Below are 19,600 nucleotides of genomic sequence, written 5' to 3'. Positions count from 1 at the left end.
TTTGACACAATGGATATCACAAGCTTTTAAAATACAACACAAATATAAGATTTTGTCTTTTGACGTCTTACAAAAAGCAGTGTGTAGTCGCAGGGTGACATTTCAGATGTCTGAGTTGTTAACAGCTCCACCAAAGAGGCATTTCTCCCTCTGAACCTCCCATGGTTTCATTCCAGTAAATCCAAATGATCTGATATTGCAGCAAAAATCAAGTGGCAAAAACTGCAGTTCCTCAAATGGCCACTAGAGGCTGGCTCCAAAAACGAGTCATTCCCCATAGACTCGGAGGTCGGGGGATGGCGATGGCAAACTGGAGCAGTGGCGATTTTGCATTAGGGGCAAGTAGGGCAGTGCCCCACCAGATGGCGCTGTGGTGCAAAAAGCTTGCATCTGACTCGCAACTGAATCGTATTTTTATATTAATACAACGTAGTGATTCAGCTGTGAATTTGGTGTTTTGGAGTAATTTCCTTGTGTGTGTGTGTCTGTTTCTGTGTGCTTGGCTCTGCTCGCGCTGCATTTCCTGCATATGGGGCAGGCCGGCGGTCTGACCCACCGTTGCCATAGAAACAACCACGTGACATGGCCTGTCACCTGCCAATTTTGTATTGGGTAAAGGGGCAGAGATGATGTTGCCCCAATGTGTGAACTCCTGACATGAACTCCACCCAACAGGTGTGGCCGGACCCGGCCGTGAAACGTCATGTGACGAGGAGAAAATAAACAAACCAAGGCGAAATCAATTCAGTACATTGCCGCGCTAGCTAGCTAAATACTGTGAAGTGTGTTTTCATTTAGCCTACTAACACGAATCACGTAGTAGACTATTTGTTGTCTGTACGGTTTAGTACGTTGCCGTTGGAGGAGAAATTGGAAATAAAGCGTTTATAGGGCCACACAGACCAGAAGATTTCGTCATGCTTCAGCCTGGGGATAAAGTGAATGCAAGGTTTGTACATTTACTCAATGGCGATTTTGCTGTGTTTTGGTGTGTATTTAGTTTTGGAATATTTCTGCTCCTTGGCACTCTAATCGCAGTCATATGGCTCCCTACCATAGATTGGCTAGATCTTTTTGTGTGATGGTGCATGGTGACGTGACAACATAAAACTGCCCCTCCAGAAATCGCCACTGAACTGGAGACATCAAAACGGGAGTCCAGAAACCAATGGCTGGTAGCTAGGTCCATATCTTTAGACAGTCTTTGGTGAGTCCAGGCTCCTGATCCACAGGCTCAGACAGAACTTGGTTCCGGTGCTGACCCGCTCGCGGTCTGGCCCGCGAGTCGGAGCGCAGCTCAGTAGGACATCCCGCGCCAGCTCAAACTCACTCAGAGAGCCATCTGACAAGACATCTGACACCCTGAAGCTAGCAGGCAGCCCCTCCAGTAGCTGTGGTGTCATGGCCGCCTCCTCCTCTCCGTCCAGCGTGGACACGACGGCTCGAGCCAGGTGGGCATCGGCCCACAGCACGCCGCTCACCTCGTCCGGCGCCGGGCGCAGACTGGCCTGCAGCTGTGTGTGTGTGTGGGGTGAGTGCAGCAGCATGTAGGAGACGATGTGATGACGCTGAGGAAGACCTCTGGATAACATGGCAGGATAGACTGACTCCCACAGTCCCAGGATTTGTGGAGAAACTTCTTCTGCTTCCAGCTTCAGTCCAGTTTCCTCCTGTAGCTCCCTGAGACCTGCACCCAGCATCGTCTCGTCTGGTTCAATATGGCCGCCTGGGGGGACCCAGACGTTGGGGAAGATGCGAAGCCCGGCCGCACGACGCGTCAGCAGCACTCTCTGATTGGCCGTTTGCAGGAGGACGGCTACGCCCACATCCACCCCGCGCTGCTGGATGTCCAGTGGGAGGGCAGCTGCCTCGGTGACTGACAGGTGTTTGATGGGACAGAAGGCGGGCCTCCTGAGAGGGACTCTTCTCTCTCCTCTGGACAACAGGAATCGGTTCTCCTCCAGACTGCAGCTGACCTCCACCTCCTCCTCCTCACTGAACTCACCTGTTACACTCTGCACAAAGTGAGCACACTGTGGAGCTGACCCCTCTCTGCACACATGGACCAGGACCCGTCTCAATCTCTCCATCCTGTCTGTCTGTCTTTCACATCCACCCAGGTTTCCAGCAGAAGTTGGTTACTTTTTAAATGTTGCCGCAGGTTGAATTGCTTGTCCGCTGGTAATCGTTCTATGACTGACTGATCCTCATTGAATTTCTGGCGAGTTGACCAGCGTGCGCATGCGCTCAAACACTCAAAGAATACCAAAGCAATCCGGACTGTGCTGCTATTTACAACTTTTGTGACCTCATGAAGTAGCCTACCTTGTTGTTTCTTCTTATTGGTATTATGTGCTTGTACCCCTGAGCCTTGTAGGCCTACTGTAGATGTGTTGTCTTTGTGTATCGGTAGTGACCTTCTTCCTTGAAAAATACAGGAGACGTCACAACTACGCAGGCGCGCTTGGCCAGCTGCCTTTACGAGCTCCTCGTAAATTTCTTTCCCCCCCGATTGCTGCGTCCAAGTCGCTACTGTACAGTATTTGATTTGAAAATACAAAACTATGTTGTTGTTTTATTTGATAAATTGAGGCCCACAGAGATAGCGTGTGTGTTGCAGCTGCTGCAGTGGCAGAGAGAGAGAGAGAGAGAGAGAGAGAGAGAGAGAGAGAGAGAGAGAGAGAGAGAGAGAGAGAGAGAGAGAGAGAGAGAGAGAGAGAGAGAGAGAGAGATAGATGCACATCTTGGTTTTTTAACATTGATAATTCATTTATTTTTACCTCAAGACGACGGGCATGCACATCACATTTGATTTGCCAACTGATATCACAAACGCGCCACTTTGATGGGCCGGGCATGCTTGTACACATCATTTCCGACGGCAATTTAAGGCAGCATCACTTTCAGTGTACGTTGTCTTCTCCTGCATTTCACCACCGGAGCTCTCTGCAGCGAGAAGTAAGTTGAGTGTGCAGTGCAGACCTGCTGGTGGCTTACCCGGTAACTTCTGTCCATACATGGTATGTGTTGGACTGTCGTCCTCTGTGTGTGTGTGTGTGTGTGTGTGTGTGTGTGTGTGTGTGTGTGTGTGTGTGTGTGTGTGTGTGTGTTCCAGCTGAGCTAAGACAGTGCTGCTGAGGTCGTTTAGCAAGCGGAGTGTATCTGCAGCCATGCTTTCTGGACCATCTGGACACTGTTGCTAGCTCACTACCGCCATCTAGTGTTTTAGGCAGTGAACACTACAACCTGAATATCCGGTTTACTTCCTGTATACACAGGGTGAGCGCAGGCTGATATTCGGCTCATATTACATGTTAACGTTAGGCCGTGTCTCCGACAAACACAGTAACAAGGTAGCCTATTTCGGAATTTATGTCTTGTAGTTAGTAGTAGTAGTAGTAGTAGTTGTTGTTGTTGTTGTTGTTGTTGTTGTTGTTGTTGTTGTTGTTGTTGTTGTTGTTGTTGTTGATGATGATAGTGCCATAACAACCACCCCTGTCGGAAAGACCTAGACACTGGTTAGTAGGAAGTTGGAACCGTTGTTGTCTGGTGATTGTACTGCAGTACAATCACAAATTAGAATAGTAGATTGTTACAGTCTAAAGAAAAATAACATTGTTTTATTCTATTTCTGATCTACCGGTATGTGTTTTTGTGCAGCATGAATGCAACACGGCATATCCTGAATTCCTGCAAGTTTCTCGGTGAATCGGTACAGTTGAACAGCACAAGAAGGTTTTGCACTTCACAGGTAAGTCTGTGAGACTAGACTTTAGCTCCAGCACTCTGCTTCACATTTGGGTGGTGATACATTTAGTGGTTTGGGGGGCATTGTACATTGCAACATTCCTAGCAACAGGCACAAAAGAGACCTACAGGGTCAAACATACATTTTTATCCCTCATTCTATTATCCCTCATTCTGACAATGTTGTCTGTTGCTAGTGTTCCCTGCCCCATCGACATTGCCTCAACATTGTCTTGTTTATCACCAGCCTACTGTAACAACATGCCCAATACTAGAATATGCAGTCAATTGGAGATACTTGCTACAAATTACATAACTGTGACCATGAATGTGGCTCTTATTTTTATGCCTCCGCCAGCGATAATTAGGCCGGAGGCATTATGGATCCGGGTTGTCCGTCCGTACGTCCGTACGATGTTTGTTAACGCGATATCTGAGGAACGCCTGGACGGAATTTCATCAAATTTGCCTCAAACATCGACTTAGACTCAAGGATGATCTGATTAGATTTTGGTGGTCAAAGGTCAAAGGTCAAGGTCACTGTGACCTCTCGAACGCCATTTTCAAGTTTGTTAACGCAATATCTCAGGAATGCCTTGACGGAATTTAATCAAACTTGTCTCAAACATCGACTTGGACTCAAGGATGAACTGATTAGATTTTGGTGGTCAAAGGTCAAAGGTCAAGGTCACTGTGACCTCTCGAACGCCATTTTCAAGCTTGTTAATTCGATATCTCAGGAATGCCTTGACGGAATTTAATCAAACTTGTCTCAAACATCGACTTGTACTCAAGGATGAACTGATTAGATTTTGGTGGTCAAAGGTCAAGGTCACTGTGACCTCTCAAACGCCATTTTCCAGCTTGTTAACGCCATATCATGAATACCTTGACGGAATTTCATCAAATTTGCCTCAAACATCTACTTAGACTCAAGGATCAACTGATTAGATTTTGGTGGTCAAAAGTCAAAGGTCAAGGTCACTGTGACCTCTCAAACGCCATTTTCAAGCTTGTTAACGTGATATCTCAGGAATGCGTTGACGGAATTTAATCAAACTTGTCTCAAACATCGACTTGGACTCAAGGATGAACTGATTACATTTTGCTGGTCAAAGGTCAAGGTCACTGTGACCTCTCAAACGCCATTTTCCAGCTTGTTAACGCGATATCTCACGAATGCCTTGACGGAGTTTCATCAAATTTGCCTCAAACATCGCCTTACACTCAAGGATGATCTGATTAGATTTTGGTGGTCAAAGGTCAAAGGTCAAGGTGAGCTCTCGAACGCCATTTTCAAGCTTGTTAACGCGATATCTCAGGAATGCCTTGATGGAATTTAATCAAACTTGTCTCAAACATCGACTTGGACTCAAGGATGAACTGATTACATTTTGGTGGTCAAAGTTCAAGGTCACTGTGACCTCTCACACACCCAATTTCCAAGCTCTGTAACGCAACATCATAGGAGCGCCTGGACGGAATCTCTTCCAATTTGCCTCAAATGGCGATTTGGACTCCAAAATGAACTAATGGCGGAGGCATAAGTCCGCGTTGCGGTCGTTCTAGTTTGTAATTCTTTAAGTACAGCTGGGAATGGTACATTATTCTTACCTCAAAATTAGATAGGTCATATGGGGTTCATTATTGTAAGAACGACAAATAACAGCTCAATGACAACAAATTCTGACTGTGGTGAATGTTTTTTTCTAAACCACAAATCTTTCTAGTAATGGAATTGGCTCACTAGAATGTCAACAACAATTAAAAAATGCCATTACACAGTGCAAATAATCTAATCTGGATGCAGAGCGTGTGAAATGGTGATGGGCAAGCCATGCATAGCAATGATCATTCTCGTAGTTATTAGTAGTAATGCTCCTTTCACCCTTTGAGCTGTGGCTCTGTTACTAGCAACGCTCTCAGCTGTGCTTGGTGTTATGTGATCACAGTCTTAAACAAGTGTGCTAGTGCTTTCTAGGTGCTCAGGTGGAGTAGAGGGGTGGAGGGATAGACGATTGGAGTGAGTGAAACTATGTTGACTTTAAAAACTCCAACTGTTAGCTGTGGTTGCATAGGTAAGGATCGCTGAACAAAATATTTGGTTAAGTGAGTCAAAGTCACTACCGTACTGATGTACGAGTGCACACTGCGTTTCCTTTATGCAGGGCTCTTACGGCTTTCCACTACCTAAACAGTGCCTACTGTAAGAACTGCATACTGCAAAAAAGTGCTGCACACATGAATGATCACGCAGAGCCTGGCTCTCATTGAGGTGTAATGTTTGTTTCTTTTGATTTTGCAGTGTATAATGACGTCACGGCATAAACACTCCAAAAGAATTGAAGGACTGGACAAGAATGTCTGGTAAGGGCAAGCTTAACATTTGTAAGATTTACCAATATTTATATTTATAAGACAACAGGACAGGAGTATTGAACACAGACCATTTTCCCCATCCATGATATGAAAGTCAGGGGCAAAGTAAGGCTGGCACGCTGGGTGTTTTTCAGCCTTGATACTATACTATTGATTTTTTTTTTTTTTTTAATCCAATACACTTGGCACATTGTGGGGGGAAACACATTATGCATGGTCTCTTTCATTATAATGCATTAAGATTAAGATTAAACTGGACGGACAAACCCTGTCTTTATTTGTCACAAACACCATTTGGCATGCACAGACATGCATGGCAGCCAGTACACACACGCACATGCTTTGGAGGCACCGTGAAATTTGTCCTCCGCGTTCCTGGCTCGCCCTCCTCCATGATTCCGGCCAGGAGCGGTGGGCAGCTGCAGTGAAGCACCCAGGGACCAACTTCTTCCAACCACCGCTGGTCAGACGATGATCTTCTGCATGTTTTTAGTGGAGGTTTACAGTATATATGGAGGGACCCCAGGGAGCAGAGAGAAGGGGGGGGACACGCCCACAGCGTCCCAGGCGGGAATCGAACCCAGGACCTTCTAGCGGTGAGGTGACAGCGCTGCCACTGTGCCACCGGGGCACGGTGCAGGAGAGGCAGATGAGGAAAGCATGCATTGGATGTATGTTGTATGACGCTGAAATATTGTCAAGTAAAACCTAGTAATTTGCTTTGATGCTCAGATCCATAAAGGCAGGCATTTTTCCAGTATCTCTGGCTGGCCAGATTGTAACAGAAAATTGCCTGTGCTTTAAACAGATGGAATAGCAATCAGTTGAAGTTTCTCAAGACATAGTAATAGGCTAGTTTGAGTGATCACAAGGTAAAAATATCATGTCGTTATTCTCTATTTTCTGTAATCTTACTCTGTTATCTAGTCCCAATTATGGTACAATATGGAGGCCACAGCCTGTGTTCATTCTGCAAAACAGTGTGCACTGTGGTTTGCAGGTTGAATGTCATGTTTCCTCGAAATGGATTTGAGGTATGTTGTCTCTCGTTTGGTGGGCGTTTCTGAGGTATTACCTAATCAGCAGTGACGTGTGTGTATATAACCCCCACCATTTGCATAGTGGATCCACCAGATTGGCGCAATGCTTGCGTCACACAACAGGCTGTTCAAAGCATCACCGTTTCTGTTTAAATAAACAGTTTGCTATCTGTTGTCGGGGCTGAACTCAACCCAGATGTGGCTCTTTTGCTAAAAGTTTGCCCTCTGTGTGCTAGATAAAAACTCACATTGTGATGTTTCATACAGTAAATACTGATAATTTGATCAGAAACCTAGATCTGTGAACATAATGGTTTATTTCATTGTCATTACAGGGTGGCGTTCACTTCATTGGCAGCAGACCCATCCATTGTCAACCTGGGCCAAGGCTTTCCAGACATCCCTCCTCCTTCTTATGTCAAGGAAGCACTGGCGAAGGCTGCAACAGTGGACAGGATGAATCAGTACACCAGAGGCTTTGTAAGGATATTTGTGCCACTCACTCATGATAAGATACTATAAAAAATGTTTCTAGACTGGGATGCCCAGTCCTCCAGCATTTCTTTTAAATCCACTTGAAAAGGAAAACCTCACTAACTACATAAGTTTAGCGCAAACAGATTGAAGCAGGGCAGGGTGGTCCCAAACTTTTCAGACCAAGTAAAAAAAATAATCCCATAAAATAAAATGTGCTGATTTAAGCAATAGCATCAGAAAGGCTAAATAACAACACAAGGCTACTACTGGGTTGAAAATGTTTTTCCCTTGGCAAAATCTAGCCTAACTTTAGAGCGTTGTTTAGCTTCCTGACAAGCTATCATGACATGGTTGGTACCAATCGATGTCTTAGGTCTTCTAGTTTCATATGATACCACAAACTTCACTCTGACTTTAAAACTGAGATTGCTACAGCCTCTGAAATTAGATTTTCAAAATCGTGATATTTCCCGAATATCGTGATATTTCTTAAAATCGGCCCAAGCCTACTCCTCAGGCTTCATGTACTGTATGTAAAAACTGTTGTCTCTCTCTCTTTTCTTTTCTTTTTTGCGCGATGCTCTGGCGGAGGGCACTAAGGGCACTTAAACAGTGGTTTAAGTGCCCTTAACACATTGAGTGCCAGCCATGTTTTCATTCCTGTAGGTAAGTTGTGCCAGGGGTGTTTTTGACGATTCTGGCTCATTTTAGAACAGCCGAGGATTCTTTTCTGTTAAGAATTCATGAACACCAATCATCTAAAAATAACTAATAGAATGTGTGCTTTCTCTGTCTAAAAGAGTTAGTTTGCAGAGTTAGTAGTTATGTAGATATTAGCCGTTGAGTACAGCATGGTTTCAGCGTCTGGAAATTTATTCAGAGATAAATGGCTTTTTGTGAAACAGTCACTTTAACCATTCATTTTTGGCATCAGTAAGACCGTCAGACATTCTAAACAATAGTTTTGAACAGTAATTTCCTCCATAACAACAGGAAACACCCCTCTCATTCAAACTCCTCCCTCCGTGTGTCTTCTCCTCCTTCCTCCTGGCTCTAACAGCGGGCGTGTCAGAAGCGCGTTGCTGCTGCCTGCCTGCCTGTCTGCATGCCTGCCTGCCTGCGGCCGCTCTCGGGCAAGACGAGTCTGAAATGGATTACTGTAAAATCGCCTCGCCATTTCCTTGAATGGCTTGCTCCCGCGGTGTGTGTGTGTGTGTGTGTGTGTGTGTGTGTGTGTGTGTGTGTGTGTGTTCGCGCGTTGCTCCGCGGCTCTGGGGGGAGGGGATCTCTGTCCGTTCTGTGTGTGTGTCTCCGGGCTTCTGACTGTAAAATCGCCAAGCCATTTCCGCGGGAGGCGGCTGCTTTTGGTCCACGGGTCCCGTGGCTGTGGCTTCTCTCTGTCTCTGTCGCCACTTAGTGGTCGGTAAAATAGATTACACACATGCTCTTGCTCCAATAGTTATCTCGAAGATGTAAAAGGGGTTGATTGATGTCCCACCGTCAAAAAAAAAAAATGTTTATGTAAGACGAGTAAACTCGGCTCTGGCACTCAAGCGTTGGATTATGTAAGACGAGTAAACTCGGCTCTGGCACTTAACGTGTTAAACCACTGTTTAAGGGCAATGGTTTTTCATGAAAATGTTACATATTACAAAATGTTATGTGAATGTGATAACCGTTATTGCCATAATCACCTCAAAGGAATTAAACAATTACAATTGTATTTAAACATGTTTTTTTGTAAGCAAACCATAAGTTTATTGGGCAAAATGGAACCTGGTCAGAGTTGTCCGAGTGATATATTTCCTTCTCATTTAAAAGGGTCATCCGACTTTGGTGAAGGCCCTCTCTCAGGTTTATGGGAAGGTCCATGGACACCAGATTGATCCTTTCAAAGAAATATTGGTCACAGTAGGAGGTTATGGTTCCTTATTCAGCACCATGCAAGGACTGGTGGAAGAAGGAGACGAGGTAAGAAGATTTCCTTCACTTAGTGGGTCATGCAAAGGTGTTTCTCTCCATTTGCTAATCTTACGGATGTGTTTTTTTTACTGTTGTATTCCCTGTATTATTCAGGATTTGTTCATACGCATATTATTGATTTACTGTGTACTGTCAATGCCTTCCTCAAGGTCATCATCATTGAACCTTTCTTCGATTGCTATGTACCTATGGTACGAATGGCAGGGGCCAAGCCTGTGTTGATACCACTTCGCCTTGTAAGTTTTACCCAAAGCTATTGGTTTTTTCCAATATTCCATATATATTTCCTTTTCCTACTGCACTGACAGAAGTTGTCAGTAGTTGCTGGGAACCGTTTAATATCTTCTAAAATATTTCTTTTGCTGTATTTTAGAAGTCTGAAAAGAAGAAAAACATTACAAGTGCGGACTGGGTGCTTGACCCAGATGAGCTTGCCAGTAAATTCAACTCTAAGACAAAGGCCATCATCATCAACACCCCCAACAACCCAATTGGGAAGGTATGTGTATACTGTACATTTACAGTACAGTTCTGAGTCCTCAGGAAGCACAGACATGCAATTGCTGTCTCGGCACCACAGGGAGAAACACTAGGTGTCTCATAACCTTTCTGTACATTGAAGATATGAATTAAGTGCTTCTACTTGTAACAGTCTCTGCCATCTTCCTCCAGATATTCACCAAAGACGAGCTGCAGATGATTGCTGACCTCTGTATAAAACATGACACTCTGTGCTTCAGTGATGAGGTGTATGAGTGGCTCATCTACAAGGGCCACCAACATATCAAAATAGGTACATTTATGTTCCTCAAGTAGTTAGACCGATTTAAAAAGAAATCTGTATTTGCCTGTCAGTATTAGCCGCCTCCGATATGACGGGTGGTAATCACCTGTAGTGACAGCTGCCTTAGCCTGCCTCACCCTGGCCCAAGGAGCTTCCAACCCACAAAGGAATTTAACTTGTGTTTCTGGTAACTGGGGTTTCAATGGAGACTTTCAGTGTCGCTTGGTCTAAAGATGTCCAGAAATGGCCTCCACAGTCCACAGGCACTCTTGAAGTGAAAAAGAGGAGGGCTAAGGAGTGCTTACCAATAAATAAATAAAAGCCTTTATTAGCATGGCCAAATAATTGGACCATGTGATCCACCCTGTATTTTCCTATTGGTTACAATAGATATGTACTGGATAAAGACAGTGCTGGCCAAAACCTGTTAGCTTGTTTAATTGTCTTGTTTTGGCCATGCTAGTAGATTAATACATAATTGATAAAGTAATTAACTATCCTGAGCTCTCCTCTTTTTCACTAGAATGCCATTGGAATCCCTTCATGGAGTTCTTTTTTTCTACATAATAGGTATTGGTCTTGCCCTTCAAAAGTCCATATCAGTCTAACCTTATCTGAAGTATATTTAAATTCCCTTGTCTTGGTGTTATTATTTTTACTTATCAATAGCCACTCTGCCGGGAATGTGGGACAGAACAATCACCATCGGCAGTGCAGGGAAAACATTTAGCGTTACTGGCTGGAAGGTAAGAAGTCTGGATGTAAAGCAATATTCATGATTTTCTTATTACTCTTGTAAACCACACAATGATTGAAATTTGTGTCTTTTAGCTTGGCTGGTCCATAGGGCCTGAGCACTTGATAAAGCATCTCCAGACTGTCATGCAGAATACTCTGTACACCTGCCCAACACCTTTACAGGCAAGTCTGCAAAGCTCCTGCATTTCCTCCTTAAAAGAAACGCTAACATCTACAAACAGTATTCACCTTATGTAGCCCCGCCCACTTGACCCATTTGTGTTACGACTTCCTGTTCAAAACGCCGGCTGTTTTACCTGCTCAAACCAGAGATCGTCTCTGGTCAAAGCTTTCGAAGCAGGCTGCGGGGGATAAGCTCTGCCACAGGAAGTGTAAACACAATCGGTTCCGATTGTGTTTACACTTCCTGTTAGTCTCTCAAGCCAGACTGTCTCTTCTACATAAGGTGAATATTCTCTGAAGCTTCTCGCTGTGTGGCTCTCTGGAAAAGCTGTTGCCTTGTCTCAGTCAGTGTGTCTTGTATGTCTGCAGGAGGCTGTGGCACAAGGCTTGCTCCGGGACTATGAGCTGATGGGGCAGCCAGAGTGCTACTTCTCCTCTCTGGCTGCAGAGCTGGAGGGCAAGAGAGACCGCATGGCTGCCATCCTGCAGGACGCTGGTATGTCTCCCATCATCCCAGAGGGAGGCTACTTCATGCTTGTGGATGTCACATCTCTCAGTGAGTTATTGCACATTCAGACTGGCATCATTTGAGACGCGTTGCAAGTGCTGCTCGTGGACATCTGTAGCTATAGCTAGCTAGTTCTGACTCAGGTTAGTTTAGTTTATGTTCTTTTGACTGTATATGCTTAAGTTATTGTCATCATGCATGAAGTACTGTAGTTGGTTCAAGAATGTATACAGTACGCAACGGGAGCTCACAGGCAGAAGAAATAAACTTCTCAAACGGAGATGTCCGAATGCAAAGTTACCAGACGTGTAATGTAACAAAGGCTAGATAATAATGCCTGCTCTGTGTGCCTCTGTCTTATGGCCTCTTGTGACCCAGATGAGGTTTATGCAGATAGACTTTTACCTGCGCCATGGAAGGCCCGGCTGGAGCTTATGTTTTCGCCCCTGTTTGTCTGCCTGTCAGTTTGTCAGCAGGATATCTCAAAAAGTTATGAACGGATTTGCACGGAACTTGGCAGAAATGTTGGTCATGGGCCAACTTAGAACTGCTTAACTTCCCATGCCCACTGGCCAAAAGGAGGTGAGGCAATGGAGGTTAGCCAATCACAAAAAGGAGCCTAAGTTCCAAACGGATTCACATAACAATGCCGTGGTGGAGGTATGCACTCTACCGAGTGCCCTCTAGTTTTTCACTGTAGCCATCACTGTAGAATTGGTGTATGTATTTATGGGTGTTTGTATAGGTATATATAGACGTGTGTGTGTGTGCACGCGTGCGTGCGCAGTATGTATGCAGAATAAAAGAGCAATTTTGCACTCTAACTTCCATTTGTGAGTCTAAGGTCACCTGGGCTCTGGTCTTAATTGGGTTTTTGGGCCTGTACACACCCCTGCTTGTGCATGTCCAGCCAGTAATAGACACATCTTCAGTTAATGCTGTTTCAATCATTTATAGAAATGGGAAAGAATGTAGGAAAAGTATTCACCCGTGACAACTGGTTAAAGACTCTTATGTCATTTCAGCACTGTGCATCATTCAATACAGAAATATTATAAAGAGAAAGGAGTTATTCCAATTCGTAGCCAATATCAACATTGGAGTTTACCTCCTCTGTGTGTTGATTGTAGATCAGGATCTGTCACACATGACTGATGATGAGGCTTATGACTACAAGTTTGTGAAGTGGATGATTAAAGAAAAGGTGAGTAATTTTAGCTTATACCTTATTTGGACACAACCATCTCATCCATATAAATTCCTCCTTAAGCCCAAGTTATTGTACTGACTTTGTTGTTGTTGTTGTTGTTGTTATTATTATTATTAATATGATTTATTTTTGTATAGAAACTGGCAGCCATTCCAGTAACAGCATTCTGTGGAGAAGCATCTCAGAAGCAGTTTGAGAAATACATTCGGCTGTGCTTCATCAAGGTAAATAGAAAAATGCCTCATTGTTACAATGCAAAAACACATCATCTAATGAAGATTAACATTACTGAGGCGTCAAATTTATTTGAATACATGTTGTATTTACATTTCTCTGTCTTTCTGTTAACAGCAGGACAGCACTCTGGATGCAGCAGAGAAGATCTTGAAAAACTGGAATAAGATTTAATGGGATGCACTGTCTCCAAAGGTCTTGGCACAATTTCAAGGACTCGTTAAAGTGCAACACACTGTACAAATAGGATATGGCGAAGGAAACCAGACAGTTTGTAGTGCAATTACTATATGACCTGCTCACTGTTAATTGCGTGTCCTTTAATTGTCTCTCTCTGCCTTTGAAATGTGTATACTTTTCTGATCCATCCAAGTCTAAAAGTCTCCATCAGAGAATAAGCATGCCCTGAAGTCGCAACGATCACAATTTCCCCCACATATCGACTGTAATGAAACGGCAAGGGTTCCATGTGCTCCCAGCTTTTGTTCACTTTCAAAAGGCAGAATAACATTGCCCCTGATTTGGTTAAGAGGGGATTGTGTGTGTGTGTGTTAGTGATGAATTGTTTGGATATGCCCTAATCTCTTATCTCACAGTGGGTATCAACAATCCCATATTCATTCCTGTGTTTGTATGCATTCATTTCCATATGACATTCATTTAAAATATTCACACTTTTATTCAAGTAATAATGTGCATTGTGTATCTTCACTCCTGAATATGACTCAATATGGTGAAGAATGTTTTGTGTTCCAGACTAGGGATGTGTGTGGTTTCCAGATGTAGATTCACTGACCAATGTAATTTACACAAGTGATGGACAGGAAATGCTTTGACTGTGCTAACTCTTGAATTGTCAATAAATCAGTGGATTAACACCGATGCTGTGCTGGGCTGCTTTGGGTTAAAGCAAAGTGTGTCAAGTTATTCTTTTAATTTTACACTGCTAATTTCCAATATATATTGATTTTCAGTGGAAAAAGTCTTGAGTATCTCTTTAACAAACATTCTAAGTTGGCCCTAAGCTTACTTCCTGTTAGTGTTTGCTAATACAATAACTCTGAGAATTCAGGTGGTAAAACAGGTGTAACCAATAACATTAATGGGGTCCTGGCACTGGAACACCTTTGGATGGAACTGTTATTAATGGTATTGCTTACACCTGCTTTGCCCCCTTACAATGTTTGCTGTGAAAAGGGTCTTTATGCTTGTTTTCTCTTAGTGCTTGTATTTCATCGTAGTATCACAGTTGCTTGCTTCTTGTTGTAGTCAAGAAGCTTCTGCTATCAGGTGAACACAAGACGGCTCAATTATCTCATAGTAGCCTATGAGTGGTCCTCAAACATTTTCACGTCAAGGAGGACCCCATAATACACAGACACAAATTAGACAACTGACCCCAACTGACAAAGATTTTGTCCCAGGGTCCCCCATCGGATAAGATTTTAGCTTTTGTGATGTGGTGCACCTGCGCCCACTGGGCTTAAGAAGACTTTCAGCCTGGACAGGAGCATTAAGTGCAAAACATCTCCCTTCAGAGATTAGCAGCCATACCTCCAAGCCATAAGGCATCTGAATTTGCACTGAATCATTATTATGTATTACCTATTAGCACTTTAAACTGTATGCACTTTCTGCTGAATACGCTGCTGCTGGGAACTGTACGTGACCGCCTGTATATATTTTTTGTGTTTGATGTTTATTGTTTGTATATTGTGTGCTGCTGCACTGTCTTTGTCTGAGAGTGAACCAAGACAAATTCCTATCAACTATGTTGACATGGCAAATACATTTCTTGCATCTTCCATTTGTTCTGTTTGTGTCATTTCCCTTTGGTTTTAGTTAGAAAATTAGTTTACATTTTTACTTTAGAGTAATGACTCCCCTTATTTGTTACTTCCTTGATCCAGGTTGTAACATGAGGGGATTCATACACCAAAATAAAAGTTAAAACAATAATGGATTACCAGTAACTAAACCTATAATGGAAACTAGACAACACAAACTACAATAAACAAATGAAAAGGACAAAAGGTGCATTGGTGAGGAGGGAGAGAGACTGAATGGTCTGAAGGTCTTCTTAAGCCCAATGAGTGCACCGGACCCAAGTGCACCCAATCAGCCTAATGACCCAAACACCAGGCTCCATACAGGACAGGGCCAGGAGGAGAGTGGGAGGGTTGTCACACTTTTAGATGTTTTATTACAGAAAGTATATGAAACCCATGAGCAAAATAGTCATACATTATGTCATGTTACTTATGGTTGGAATTCTAGTTAAAATAAATTACCATTTTTGCTGCTGGGGATCCCCTGGAACCCCCTTAAGGACCCCTGTTGTTTCCTGGACCCCACTTTGAGAACTACTGGTCTACATAACCAAACTTTAAATTTACTATAATTTAAGTTGCATGCTTATAGAAAATGTCATCGTAACACAGATACAACTTCACCTAAATTAAAAAATTCTGACGTTTGAAAGATATCTGATAAATTATGCGACGACACGAGGAAAATGAAGAAATAATTGCCCCAATTATTAGCCAGCACTGTCAAATGATGACATGTTCTTACTGTAGCTGACAGAAAATGACTAAGCTTGAGAATATCTAAAATCTGCAAAAGTCCAAATAATTTATTTTACTGATTAGGATTAATTGGCTCAAAAAAGGGGGTAAATAACTTGAATTGCCCATCCCGTCAGAGTTTGTATGTTTTTGGCATGATATTTAGTTGTGAGGCAAATTCCTGAAATATGGACCATATCTAAAGTAGTAGCAATATGTGTACACCTACTTTGAGCATACTGGAACTGTGTGAAATTATTAAATGACAAGATTAATTTGGATTAATAAAGCAACTCTATAAATAAAGATTAGATTAGACATGATTAGATTAGACATGTCTCATATAGCAGGTTGACAACAACAAAATAGATAAGCATGCGCAACAGCAACATATCACACTGACAAGTTCTGCAAGTAATACCTAATAGCAACAATTATGGTATGGCATTCCTGTCATTTGCAATTCACTAGTTAGCACTGGCAATGACTGAGTTGCCAACTAGTCAGGTTATTTATTTTTTATCATGCAGCTACAGAATAGATTTTTTATGATGAGTTTAAAGTTGACCATATTTAGACAGTTTTAAAATCCCTTGTTACAGACAGCAATAAGGTACATCTAAAGATTGATATAATTTACTTAATCATGGCATCTGCTGTTACACTCCGAGAGTTGGGAGAGGCATTGTTGGGACAGCAGACTAACCGCAGTAGCTACAGTCTAGTTGAAGTCGCCAAACATTTCCTGCTCTCTGGTCTTGCTCCCGGGAGGAGTCAGGGTGGGTGTCCCTCATCAAAGATACTGACATCCTCTTTGGCTTTGAGGACTGGAACAAAAGAACACTGCACTTTTTCTAGAGAGTAGAATAATGTTATTGCAAAGTAGTAGCCTCTTCTTACTGCTGATCCAGTTCTACAATAATCCAATGTGTTCTCTCCACATCCATCACTGTCTGGTTGGATCGGCCACCATACAGGACAGGAAGAGACTTCAATGGACAGTCAGGACAACAGAAAAAATAATTGGTGCCAACCTGCCCTCCAGGACCTCCATCCAGGACTAATGCATATCCAGAGTCAGGAAAGATCACTGCAGAACAGCAAACCCTGGGCACAACCTGTTCCAACTCCTCCTCTCTGACAGGCACTATACAGAACACTTAGACCAAAACAACCAGACACAAGAACAGTTTCTTCCCACAGGCCATCACTCTGATGAACACTTAAATCAGTCAGTCCCCAGACACACACACACACACACACACACACACACACACACACACACACACACACACACACACACACACACACACACACACACACACACACACACACACACACTCTAAGGGGGTGCAACTGTGCAATATCTTGATTATTTTTTGTGTATTGTGTGTATGTAGTCTAATGTGTAATATCTCATGTATATAATATGTAGCCTAACCGGTTATTACACCAACAACTTCTCCATATTTATTCCAGAATCTTTGCACTCTGCACAGGATTTCTACAGCAGCATATGGGGAAGTGAACTGCTCATCTTCTCTCCCATCTCTGCCTCCAAAGTAATATTATTATGAAGACAATAATTATGAAATACAATTATTTAATAAAATAAATTAAAACAATGATTAAATGTATGTAATTCACTGACACTGAGACCTATTTATTTATTTAATTGTGACTATTTTTGGCTCCCATGTCACCTTATCAAATAAAAAAATTCTGAGTGAATCAAATCCAATGCAGCATGCTGTAATTATTTTCTTGCAAAATTTCCGAGTTGTCATGAATGCAGCATCAGTTTCCCGTCATCAACGCAGCGCGCGCGGATTCTGGACGTGTGCAAATAACTTTAGTAACTATACTTACTACTAAAATACTACTCGACCTTACTTTACAACAAAAAATTCTCAATTTTACTGTCCTCTTCAACGATTTCTAAGTTGAACACACAGTAGCTGGCTTTAGTTTAGCCCTATCTCTATGTTTTAGCCTCAAGGCGAGACTCCGCCTGTTCCTCATTCTGACAGGCTGACTCGAGACCACTCGAGACTGGCTAGCTAGTAGCTAGCATTACATAATTAGGGCCCATACGTTACACCAGCTGCTAGCCACTGTTTACTCCTTGGTTTTAGCTAGCTAGCTAGCTAGGTTAAGTTAACTAGTAACTATACTACTGCAGGCTGAATTTGAAAGGCTAAAATGCTCTGTAAGAGTTGAAAACACTCTTGGTAGTGGAATATTGACCTGAAAATACACCTGTCATCAGAAGTGGATGGAAAAAGAGTTTTTTATTGAGTCTTTTTTGAACGCAACTTTAATTATTTACTTCCAGAAATGGTCAACTTCTTTGTTCAACCATGTTAATTGTTTTTATTTTCTCCTTTCTTTTTTGCATCTTGTAGAGCCGCAGCAGCAGCAGCACCTCAGGTCAGCCCACTGTGCAACCCAAGACACTCCAGCATCAGAGCAGCACAGAACAGCAGGAGACCAAACCTGAACATCAATAGCTACTGTAAGTTTTGTTATTTCATTTTTTTAAACTTTCATAATGACCAATAGGCAGCAGGTCTAACTGCCGCATCAGCCCTAGTGTGGGTGGAAAAACCTCGTTCCATGTCATCCGGCTATGGGCGGAAGACACCCACGACATCCGCCGGCAACCAAAGTGCTGTACTCCAGGAAAATATTATGCTCAATCCTTGCGTTCTGTTCAGAAAACATGGGCGACGCGAATATCTAGCTACCCAAATAGCTAAAAATAATAATAATAATAACTAAAACCAAATAATGGCATCGCTGCCTTACACACCAGTCAAGATGATAAATCTGGGGAATGAAAACACTGTGGCACACAAAGCGGAAGGACCACCGGAAGAGGGGGCGCATCTTCCTGCCTGTAGTAATGTGGACCAGGCTCTCTCCTGGTGACGTGAGGTTACATCAGCCCTGTACAATGCTCCAGTGGTTCCCAACCTTTTTTGTCTTATGTACCCCCCCCTTGAGCTGTTTTGCCATGCCAATAGTACCCTCACTCACCTGTTGATGATTCTCCTAAATGTGTTCTATTAAAAACTCATATTAAACTGTTAGTATCTAACACAAATGATTATGAAATGAATGAACAATTCTGACAGTTTATGATTGAAACCATTTATCCATGTTTGCTAGATAGTTGGTTTGCACACAGTTTTGACATGTGTGAACTGTAATACTGTAATACTGTAAGAATAATAGCTGATGCCTGCCAGTGGGGGAACTGCAGTAGTTGCACATACCATTTTAGCAATGGGCTTATGAAAATCATTTTGGAAATACATTGTAATCCGAAATCCTACCCCCTGCAAGCTGCTCAAGTACCCCTAGGGGTACACATACTGGTTTGGAAACCAGGGCTGCTGTGGCAGGTTATGGTTAAATTAGTTCAAAGAGTTAGCATAAACCAATAATAAACCCACAAATGAGTACCATCAATTATTGCTATTGTTGTTGCAACTTTAGCCTAGAATCACATCTTCATAAATCATCAAATTGAGCATTTCACTCAATTCACTCCACTCCTCCCAGAGCACAGTCTTCCTCATACATGTGACCTAAACAATATTGACATAAACATGTCACTGGTATGGCAACACAACAGTGTTTTTGACAGTATAGTAGTACTGCTGAACTATGACAAAAAACAACAAAAACAAACAAAACAAAAAGTACACTAATGATTAGTACAAAATATCTAATGCGATGCGATCT

The 19,600-nt window shown here is 42.7% G+C and overlaps 2 protein-coding genes across 4 annotated transcripts; one reads left to right on the top strand and one right to left on the bottom strand.

Moving 5' to 3' along the window:
- On the bottom strand, positions 1 to 2,406 carry nudt17 (nudix (nucleoside diphosphate linked moiety X)-type motif 17). The gene has a single exon (XM_083648465.1). The coding sequence runs from the start codon at positions 2,088 to 2,090 to the stop codon at positions 1,194 to 1,196; it is 897 nt and encodes a 298-aa protein (XP_083504591.1). The 5' UTR covers positions 2,091 to 2,406; the 3' UTR covers positions 1 to 1,193.
- A 546-nt stretch (positions 2,407 to 2,952) lies between these two features.
- Positions 2,953 to 14,159, top strand: LOC310785820 (kynurenine--oxoglutarate transaminase 3-like). 3 transcript variants are annotated; one of them, XM_083646974.1, is made up of 14 exons: positions 2,953 to 3,020; positions 3,661 to 3,751; positions 6,053 to 6,114; positions 7,502 to 7,646; positions 9,465 to 9,614; positions 9,776 to 9,862; positions 10,000 to 10,125; positions 10,299 to 10,419; positions 11,080 to 11,156; positions 11,242 to 11,331; positions 11,701 to 11,887; positions 12,970 to 13,043; positions 13,187 to 13,273; positions 13,401 to 14,159. In XM_083646974.1, the coding sequence occupies exons 2-14, from the start codon at positions 3,662 to 3,664 to the stop codon at positions 13,455 to 13,457; spliced, it is 1,353 nt and encodes a 450-aa protein (XP_083503100.1). In that variant the 5' UTR covers positions 2,953 to 3,020; position 3,661; the 3' UTR covers positions 13,458 to 14,159. The 3 variants fall into 3 exon arrangements, with proteins under 3 accessions (XP_083503100.1, XP_083503101.1, XP_083503099.1); XM_083646975.1 differs by lacking the exon at positions 2,953 to 3,020 and adding an exon at positions 3,163 to 3,279; XM_083646973.1 differs by lacking the exon at positions 2,953 to 3,020 and adding an exon at positions 3,289 to 3,353.
- The last annotated feature ends 5,441 nt before the right edge of the window (positions 14,160 to 19,600 follow it).

Source organism: Poromitra crassiceps, assembly GCF_964638095.1.
Source record: "Poromitra crassiceps genome assembly, chromosome: 12".
Taxonomy (NCBI): domain Eukaryota; kingdom Metazoa; phylum Chordata; class Actinopteri; order Beryciformes; family Melamphaidae; genus Poromitra; species Poromitra crassiceps.
Note: the sequence above shows the minus strand (reverse complement) of the source record. Positions and strands in the feature narration are given on the sequence as shown.